General features: G+C 34.1%; 2 protein-coding genes and 1 pseudogene across 3 annotated transcripts; all 3 read left to right on the top strand.

Moving 5' to 3' along the window:
• Window positions 1-2,805: 2,805 nt before the first annotated feature.
• On the top strand, window positions 2,806-6,179 carry LOC100178457 (Y+L amino acid transporter 2-like). The gene is made up of 2 exons (XM_002130923.5): window positions 2,806-2,880; window positions 3,009-6,179. The coding sequence occupies exon 2, from the start codon at window positions 3,251-3,253 to the stop codon at window positions 4,709-4,711; it is 1,461 nt and encodes a 486-aa protein (XP_002130959.1). The 5' UTR covers window positions 2,806-2,880; window positions 3,009-3,250; the 3' UTR covers window positions 4,712-6,179.
• A 10-nt stretch (window positions 6,180-6,189) lies between these two features.
• Window positions 6,190-8,372, top strand: LOC100181560 (annotated as a pseudogene). The gene has a single exon (XR_001974923.1). The product of XR_001974923.1 is annotated as a Y+L amino acid transporter 2 pseudogene (transcript).
• Window positions 8,373-8,374: 2 nt separating this feature from the next.
• On the top strand, window positions 8,375-9,521 carry LOC100176146 (mitochondrial pyruvate carrier 2-like). The gene is made up of 4 exons (XM_026835735.1): window positions 8,375-8,602; window positions 8,733-8,773; window positions 8,841-9,037; window positions 9,355-9,521. The coding sequence occupies exons 1-4, from the start codon at window positions 8,506-8,508 to the stop codon at window positions 9,395-9,397; spliced, it is 378 nt and encodes a 125-aa protein (XP_026691536.1). The 5' UTR covers window positions 8,375-8,505; the 3' UTR covers window positions 9,398-9,521.
• The last annotated feature ends 157 nt before the right edge of the window (window positions 9,522-9,678 follow it).

Raw genomic sequence — 9,678 nt, 5'->3', positions numbered from 1 at the left:
GTAAACCGCAGCCTAGTATACCGATATAATAAAAGCTCTGATTGTGACAAGTTTGTTACAGTATTAGTCAACCCTATCACTACAATGGTCGATTGAGATCGATCAAAAACAAATCAAAAGTAACCAACAAAGCGGGTTTCAGTCGCCATTGGTGACTGTGGAGCAGTAGATAGAATGCGTTTATTCGTGTATTATAACTCATTAAACTTAAACTTAAGAAGGATTGAAAGTTTGGTAAAGAATATGTGTAAATACGCTTTGTACAACTCCTGTACCATGTGTTGACATGTAAACTTACACTATAGTTAACCTTGTCGTCGCTTAAAGACGTTTGTTTTTGTAAATTCAGATAAACCGTAATCACGCAGTATTATAGGTAATGTTAGAAGTTAATATTATTCATATTGTGGCGGCTGCATAATAATTTATTGCGAGCAGTAAACTAAAAGAGCGAAGAAACGAGAGACGCGGTGTTTATACCGAAGATAACGATAAGAAAAAGGCACTCGTCTACGTGCACACACGCTAATTGTGCGGTTTTAAATCTGAAAATTATAAATATATATTACGATTTGATTTCAATCAAGAGATTAAAGAAAAATGCTAGAATTGAGAATTAGGATAAGCGCGGAAAAAATCGCCCTATCAGCAACAACAACAAAGCCAAGAACAACTGTTCGACGAAAAAGCATCTATATGACCACTACCGTGCTCAAAAAGTGACAAACACAACCTCTCGACATAAGGAGGTCCGCGAAAAATGTACTGGGGAGTTATTTTATATTAATGATGTGTTTCGGGGATATCTCTGGTTTCACAGAGTACTTTAGTATATTCTGGTTTCACAGTTTTTCCCAAAGCTAGGTTTAACTTTAAAACATGGCGCTCTCTATAACTTATTCCCAATAATAAGTACACATATTGATCTAAATTAACAATGATTTTAAACTGTTTCGTCTTATCCTGTGTTTTTTTTTAAATTTGTAAAATTTCACCTGGTGTGCGAATCGTTAAATAACTCGTGTATTTTATTCTATTTTTGAAATGTTGTCAATTATTAAAGGGATGATAGTACTAATTCGTGGTATCATCCAAAACCGTCATGTATAGTAGGATAGGGGAAGATGGGACACTTTATCAGATGAGACTTTTTTTAATTTTACTTTTACGGACCCCATTTAATGATAATTGGGAAATAATATTACAGAATTATTTGACAGTAATATCTCGACTTTATAAAACGCTCGTCAAAGCTGATTACAAAAATATTAAAACATTTGTACATAATATAGCAACAGTAGATTTTGAACAGGTAAAAAACTGCGAAACAGTAAGGTGCAAATTTTTAATGTCGCAAAAATAATACTAAAGCCGATGAAATTTTGTAGTTTGCAAGTGTGAACGATTAAACTAGTTTCATAGCTTTATAAAACAGCCTTGAATATTTCGTACAGTTTGGTTTTGTCTCATAAAACTAGTTTAGGTTTTGTAAAAAAAAAGCTGAGATATATGCATAAGGAAAATAGACAGGGGTAAATATGATTTTAATTTGAAATAAAAAAACAAACAAAACAAGTTATCGGTTTAAAGTTATACGTATAAAGTTTACATGGCAAAGATACTAGCACAGCTGGTTAAATTCGGTAAGTTAACTACAAGTTGCAGAATACTGCTAATGTAAATATAAATTTAATTTAGTGTTCCGTCTTTCTCCACATTGTAGTTTTGTATGTTTTCCTTGCCAAACTTTGAAAGATTTGCTTTTAATTTAGTAATTTATACCTCAGGGGTTATTTAACTATAAGATACAGATATAATAGAGATAATATTTTAAAAATATATTCGAAATTCAGTCATTTTGTACTTGAAGATAATTTATAAAAAGTAGCTTGCAAAAAACAGTGTAGTAATACCCAATTTGTGACAAAAATGTAAACTTTATCAATAGTTATTAATAATGATTTTAAATTGTCCCATCTTACCCTGTGTTTTTTTGAATTTGTAAAATTTTACCTGTTGTGCGAATTGCTAAATATAACTCCTCGTGTGTTTTATTATATATTTTTTAATTGTTGTCAATCAATAAAGAAATCATAGTAATAATAAATTGTGGTATAAACCAAAAACCGCAAATCAATTTTGATTTTGGAAATATTGGGCAACATGTGCTTAAGTGTCCCATCTCTCCCCACTGCACTATATATAGTATAGGGTGGGGGAAGATGGGACACCTTTACCAAATAATGGGAATATAGCCTAGTATTTGAATTCTTTAAATGTTCTTTGTCTACTATCAAATAGAACGATAAAATAGAATAAAAACTGTCATATCTTCCCCCACCCTACTATATAGGAAAATGCATGTTTTTCAGTAGTTCGAAAGAAAAAATAGACTTAAATAATTCTTTGGGCAAGACACTTAACGGAAATTGCTCCAACCCAGTGGTCACTATTACCCTTTTTGCATGGTTAATGCGAATAGGGATCCGCATTAACTCGTCATATGATAACGCGCTGACGGCGTTATTTTGCATGGCGTTTACCGGCTACGCGACGACAAAGTGAGTTACATTCATAGATTCATTCCTTCCACCACTTGACAAAGATGCAACGGTAGTGAAACTGCGAAAGCAGATGAATTGAACTTATTTGCCTATTATACCATAAAAAACCTTGAACCTATTTTATCAAATGTGTATAGCTACAACAAAGAGATTGGTTTTAATCTCTTTGGCTACAAGTTATAATACTGTGTTCATATATTGCCGCTTAAAAAGATTTCTATGAGCACCTCGTGTATGACGAAATGTTACGCGACGCGTGGTTGGTGGGCGGAGTGGGGGTGTGGCGCAAGTCGCTATTCGTTACTATGGCTCGAAGGTAAATGGTTCACATAATTCTTAAACATGATTTATGCTGTTTAGTTTAGACAGTGTTTAAAATATTTTTGGGGGTAGTCACGTCTTTGACGTGTATTGATAATAAAGTAATATGAAACTTCCTTAAAGGAAATGAACCGTCGGAAATCTCCAGTTACTCTTCACTTCAGGACGAAATAGAAAAAAGGTTTCTTGTAAAATGTGCTGAAACTCCATACATTCATATTGTATTTGTATCGCAGTTCAGAAATATCTATTAGCCAATTACTTTAAAATTTATTGTACAGTGTTTGTTTTATTTATTGTAATATAACATTTAGGAAAATTTTAAACAGTTGGTAAGCTCTGGTTTTAACCTAAATTTAAAGAAAATGTCTGACAAGCAAGAAGCTTCAAACCAGGATGTCACTACAACTCAGCAATCAGTAAATTTAAAGCAAAAGATTACCCTGGCAAATGGTGTAGCACTCATTGTTGGAAATATTATTGGTTCTGGTATATTTTTATCTCCAAAAGGAGTTCAAGAACAATGTGGATCTCCTGGGTTAAGTTTGATCATATGGTCTATTTGTGGTGTGTTTTCTTTGGTGGGTGCTCTGTGCTACGCTGAGCTTGGCACAACTATTATTAAATCTGGTGCAAGTTATGCTTATATACTGGAAGCATTTGGTCCGGTTGTTGGTTTTGTTCGATTATGGATCTCAGTGCTCATTATAGAACCCACAGTCCAAGCAGTTATTGCAATTACATTTGCAAACTATTTAATTCAACCATTTTTTCCTACTTGTGAAGCACCATTCTTTGCTGTAAGATTACTTGCTGCAGTTTGTGTAACGATTATCATGGCTATGAACTGCTTTAGTGTAAGGTATGGAACGAGAATTCAAGATGTTTTTGCTTATGCCAAAGTGCTAGCTTTGATTGTTATTATGATTTTTGGATTTATTGCTTTGGCAAATGGAACTTCATCCAGTTCTTTGGCTAAACCTTGGAAAGGGACAACTACTGATGTTGGAAATATAGCTCTTGCATTATATTCGGGTCTGTATGCCTATTCCGGTTGGGATACACTCAATTTTATGGTGGAGGAACTAAAAGATCCGTACCGGAACTTGCCAAGAGCCATTTATATTTCACTTCCACTTTGCACCATCATTTACATTCTAACCAATGTGGCTTATTATGCTGTTTTGACACCAGATGAATTAATAGCATCAGATGCAGTTGCAGTTGGTTTTGCAAGTAAAACACTTGGTGTCATGCAATGGACGATTCCTATCGCTGTCGCAATGTCAACATTTGGCGGACTTAATTCCTCCATTATGGCTTCTTCCCGTTTGTTCTTCGTTGGTGCACGAGAAGGGCATTTGCCAGATTACTTGGCTATGGTCAGCTTAAAACGATTCACCCCTGCACCCAGTCTGTTATTTACCAGTTTACTCACACTAGTATTTCTGTGTGTTGAGAATGTGTTTGACCTGATCAATTATTACAGCTTCATGTACTGGCTCACAGTTGGTTTGTCAATTCTTGGCCAAATCTATCTGCGTTTTAAAAAACCAGACTTGCCACGACCTCTGAAATTTAATCTTGCGTTTCCAATCACATTTTGCCTTGCCTGTTTATTCCTGGTCATTGTTCCATTCTTTACTTACACAAGAGAATCACTTGTTGGCACCGCAATACTTGCTACTGGAATTCCTATCTACTACTTCTTTATTTATCGCAAACTACCAAACTGCATCAGTAAGATCAGTGAAGCGTGCACCAGATTGTTTCAAAAGTTACTTCCAGTAGCGATCTCTGAGGTTGAAATAGAAGGAGATTTTTAGGCATATTTTATTTATTTCTACATCTTAAATATTGCTTTTACAATCGGTAGTCAATCTTTTAAAGTGCTTTTTTTGTTGTTTGTACATACATATATAATTTTTTGTGTGTGAAGCGTAGTTTTTTTGACTGTTACATTGGTAGGGTAATGTGAAGTTGATAACACAGTATACTGCCTCGTTCCTTAATATTATCCTTCTTTTTTGTTCCTGTATGTTTGTCAACATTTCCGATCTCATCATGAATTTAATTATCAAGGTTTTTCAAAATCGTAGCTTTTTTGCCTAGAAGATAAAAACCTCATGTTTTGTGTTTTATGTAATTTTGTTGTGTTTGCAGTGGCGCAAGCGCAAAGAGTCTTGTTTTTAAAAACACTTTTTAAAAAAAATTATAATTTTTTATTGGATTAAACATGCAGTTGCAATATCAAATCCTTTAATTTTGAAAACTTTAGTCATATATCGGTAATGTATAGTAAGGTAAGGTATGTGAATCAAAGTTAAGGGGGGGGGGGGGGGGGGGTTTAAACAAATCATGTTTTACGCTCCTGTCTGAAATTCCCTTTTATTTTTTTGCTGCGCCAGTGTAAAAGGGTATCCGTTTGTGTATACTACCACAGCATTAACTTAATTGTTTGTTAAGTATACACATGTTTTAACTTGTCAATAAGCTGTGCTGATAAGATTTATTTTGTGCTGCTATTTCTCTGCTGCTTTTATACATTGTCAACTCTTGATTCAAATGCACAAAAGTTTGGTTTAATATACTAAGGTTTTTAAGCTAGGATTATCATGTACTGACTCACTCACACGTACACAAACATTTTTATTTTCTTTCCACCCGTTTAAAGAGGTTACTGTGCAGATCTTATTTAGTTAGAAATATGGAATATACGTGCCCATCATGTTTTGTAAAATTAGTTGTTTTATTTGGTAAATGTTCTGTTTATATGTTCAGCTCTTACCAATTTTAGATATTCAATTTTATCTAGGTTTTATATATCTATATTATACTTGGCTTTTAAATTAATAAAAAATAAAAAAAATTGTCACATGTATTAACATTTTTTGTGTACTATCTGAATTTGTAACCACTACTGTGACCACACATATTATCTACATGGTTTAACATAAGATGGAAATTCTTAGTAAAAATGCCATCTTCGTTCATCTGTAAAGAGCTTAGGTGAATGTGCAGACGCAGCACATTTCATGTACAGTTGGGTGCAACGTTGTTTTCAAGTGTGTTTCATCTCTTGAGTTATATTTGTGTCTTGCTTTCTATCTCTAGATTAAATTACAGTGCCCCTACCACTAATATACTTATTATGTGCAACTATATTAGTTTGGGTTAAATATCAAAATGGCATGTAGGTTCTTGGTAAATACATCTTAGTTGTAAATTCATTACATGAATTAGTTAATTAGAATTGGAAATTAACTGTTAATTTTAATTGTAAATATCATTTTGTTTAATTATAGGTTTTAGATAGTGCATTAAGTTTGAATTGTTACTGAACAACAATGGTTTCCAATTCTGATGATGGTCACATAGATGAGGCTGTTAATCTGAAGAAAAAGATTACTCTTGCAAACGGCGTAGCTTTAATTGTGGGAAATATCATTGGTTCTGGAATCTTTCTTACTCCAAAGGGTGTTCAACAGGAATGTGGATCTCCCGGTCTCAGTTTAATAATTTGGGGAATATGTGGTGTTTTCTCTCTCGTAGGTGCACTTTGCTATGCTGAATTAGGCACAACCATTGTCAAATCTGGTGCCAGCTATGCTTATATTCTTGAAGCATTTGGTCCATTAATTGGTTTTGTTCGATTATGGATCTCAGTGTTAATCATTGAACCAACTGTTCAAGCTGCCATTGCTATAACTTTTGCTATCTATCTTATTCAACCTTTCTTCCCAACATGCGAACCCCCCTTTGTTGCTGTGAGGTTGATTGCAGCGTTATGTGTTACAATCATTCTTGTCATGAACTGTTGGAGTGTTCGATATGGTACAAGAATCCAAGATATTTTCGCCTATGCAAAGGTCATAGCATTAATAATAATTATAATTGCTGGCATTGTATCGCTTGCCAAGTATGGAACATCAGTTGGATCATTTTCTAAACCTTGGGCTGAAACAAATACAAACATTGGAAGCTTGACTTTGGCGATGTACTCTGGTCTCTACTCATATGCTGGTTGGGATACGCTTAATTTCATGGTTGAGGAACTCAAAGATCCGTATCGAAATTTACCTCTAGCTATTTATATATCAATGCCAATTTGTACAATCATATACTTACTCGCAAATGTGGCATATTATGCAGTTTTAACACCCACCGAAATTGTTGCATCTGATGCTGTTGCTGTTGGTTTTGCCAACAGAACACTGGGTGTTGTAAGTTGGATTATTCCCATTTCTGTTGCCATGTCAACATTCGGTGCTCTTAACTCTTCCCTCATGGCTTCTTCTCGTTTATTTTTTGTTGGAGCAAGAGAAAAACAGCTTCCTGATTACTTTGCAATGGTCAGTCCTGATCGATTTACTCCTGTCCCAAGTCTTCTACTCTCTGGCACATTGACATTACTTTACCTATTTGTAGAAGATGTTTTTACCTTAATTAACTACTACAGCTTCATGTATTGGTTGACCGTTGGCTTAGCAATTGCCGGCCAAATCTATCTTCGTTACACAAAACCTGAATTGCCTCGACCTTTAAAAGTCAACATTTTGTTTCCTATAACATTCTGCCTTGCATGTTTAGTTTTAGTCATTGTACCATTTTACCAGGATCCGATTGGTTCCTTGATAGGCTCAGCAATCCTCCTGACTGGAATTCCAGTTTACTTTTACTTCATATACATCAATCCTAACCGTCGGCCTCAGCTCCTTTACACAATAATGCATGTGTTCACATGTTTGATGCAAAAGATGTTCCCAGTAGTAATGTCTGAATCTAATTTGGATGAAGAGTTTTAAATTTTAATTTTTTGGTGCCGTTTATGCTAAATTGTGCTTTATTGTTAAAAATGCCATTTGCACAAACACATAAAATATGACATAGTAACACAACTTTTTTATACATACCCGCCTGTTGAATTACTCTTTTTAAAACAAGAAATTAAGTGATTGCCAATTATATACACAAATACAAACAGGCGATGTTGCAATGTGCTTGCTTCTAGTTGCTGCTTATTTAGTTTTAGGTGTAAGTGTTATTAATATTTATCCTTAATGTTGCTTGCTACCTTTACATTTTGCTTCAGTGTTTATTTAAACAAAATAATGTTTATGATTGTATATGTATGTTGCAATATTTTATAACACATCCCTTTCAAAAGTTAACAAATTAATCAGTTCTTTGCTCTTTATTAAAAACAAAAATACAAAACTTTAGCGCTTTTTAATGAAACGTGCTTCTTCAAATCACAAATGGCTTACTGTGCTAACAAAACTAATGTTTGACTCCTATTTTTTCAGCAGCCATTCCAGTAATACTGTCAAGTCGTAAATTAAATACCTATTAATTTGTTACTGTAGCTTAATGCAGTGTATTTCAATTACAAAATCGGTACATTATTTAAACAGTAGTAACATGCTTTATTACTAATGAATTGGTAATGGGTTATTTCTGATTAAGTTTGCTTTATTTCACATTTCAGATTCAGTTCACCACTGCAGGGTGTTCTGTCTATAGTTTTAATTTGTTTTAATAACCAACTGAAGTGTTCTTGTATCTGGGGCTGAATGCTTTGTGAAGTTACAACAAATACGTTCCGAGCCACTTCAACGTTATGGCTGTGGCATTAAGAAGACTCCTACATAGGTGGGATGGTAAAATACAATCACGTCTGTCACCCGCATTACGTAGCAAGTGGAATCACCCTGCAGGTCAATATATATTTATTATACATATATATGAGTTATTGCCTTTTGTAAATTTTATATTGACATGTTACCCTTTTAATGTATTTAATTAGTTGAATCTCGTCTTTTTCTCAACCTAGTCATCCAATTTTAGGGCCGAAGACAATACACTTCTGGTGTCCAGTGTGCAAATGGGTAAGCATCTATTTAATGAAGAACTCAACAACCAGTTAACTTTACACGAGTGTTTTGTATTTTCTAGGGACTTGTGTTTGCTGGCATGTCTGATCTTGCCAGACCGGCTGAAACTCTTAGTTTGAATCAATCCCTTTCATTGGGGGTCACTGGAACTATATGGGCTCGATATTGTTTGGTTATCATTCCGAAAAACTATTTTCTCTGTTCCTGCAACGTTTTTCTTGGTTTGACAGGTTTTCTTCAAACTGCCCGTGTTTTGAAGTGAGTTATTTTGTACAAATATCAACTTTTATGCCCAAACCCATTTAATCAATGTAACTTTTTAAGGCCACTGCAGTGTAAAAATAGTGCATGAATTATTTAAGTTTGTAACACCCTTAAACAGTGTTAGTGGACTTGCTGTTAACATAGAGGATACAGTTTTAAGGCTCCCAAATTACAAATGTTGGAACTTGTAAACTAAAAAAAGTATATGAAACCGAACACCCGTGGTATATCAAATGTCATTGCTCCCCACGCGAGTTTAAGTAAGTTTCATTTATTTATCTAAGTTTACAAACATTTATATGTTTTACCAGATATCAATCTGAGCTTGCAAACAAGAATCAGGATGAAGCATAATCACCACAGTGCACTTATTTTATAGTTAACATTGACCAAATGCTTATGTCGATGATAACCGTAAACATTTTAAATATCATAAAGAATTTATTAATGTCTTTAATGTACAAGATATTAACATGTATTTCTATGTGTGGTTACTCCATGATTGTATAAGCAGAAACCTCCATGGATGTGGCTTAATAGTTTCGTAGAAGGAACTTACCAAGGAGTAGATTGCTTATCAGATTTTATTATGTTACAATGTTTTAACATCATTGTCGTTTCTTAATCTTAGCATT

Source organism: Ciona intestinalis, chromosome 1, assembly GCF_000224145.3.
Source record: "Ciona intestinalis chromosome 1, KH, whole genome shotgun sequence".
Lineage (NCBI taxonomy): Eukaryota > Metazoa > Chordata > Ascidiacea > Phlebobranchia > Cionidae > Ciona > Ciona intestinalis.
Note: the sequence above shows the minus strand (reverse complement) of the source record. Positions and strands in the feature narration are given on the sequence as shown.

Bases quoted from the DNA above. Each gene is read 5' to 3' on its own strand.
- LOC100178457 (XM_002130923.5), top strand. From the start codon at position 3,251: ATGTCTGACAAGCAAGAAGCTTCAAACCAGGATGTCACTACAACTCAG.
- LOC100176146 (XM_026835735.1), top strand. From the start codon at position 8,506: ATGGCTGTGGCATTAAGAAGACTCCTACATAGGTGGGATGGTAAAATA. The intron at 8,603-8,732 runs GTCAATATATAT...ATCCAATTTTAG, and splicing joins CAAGTGGAATCACCCTGCAG to GGCCGAAGACAATACACTTC. The intron at 8,774-8,840 runs GTAAGCATCTAT...TGTATTTTCTAG, and splicing joins GGTGTCCAGTGTGCAAATGG to GGACTTGTGTTTGCTGGCAT.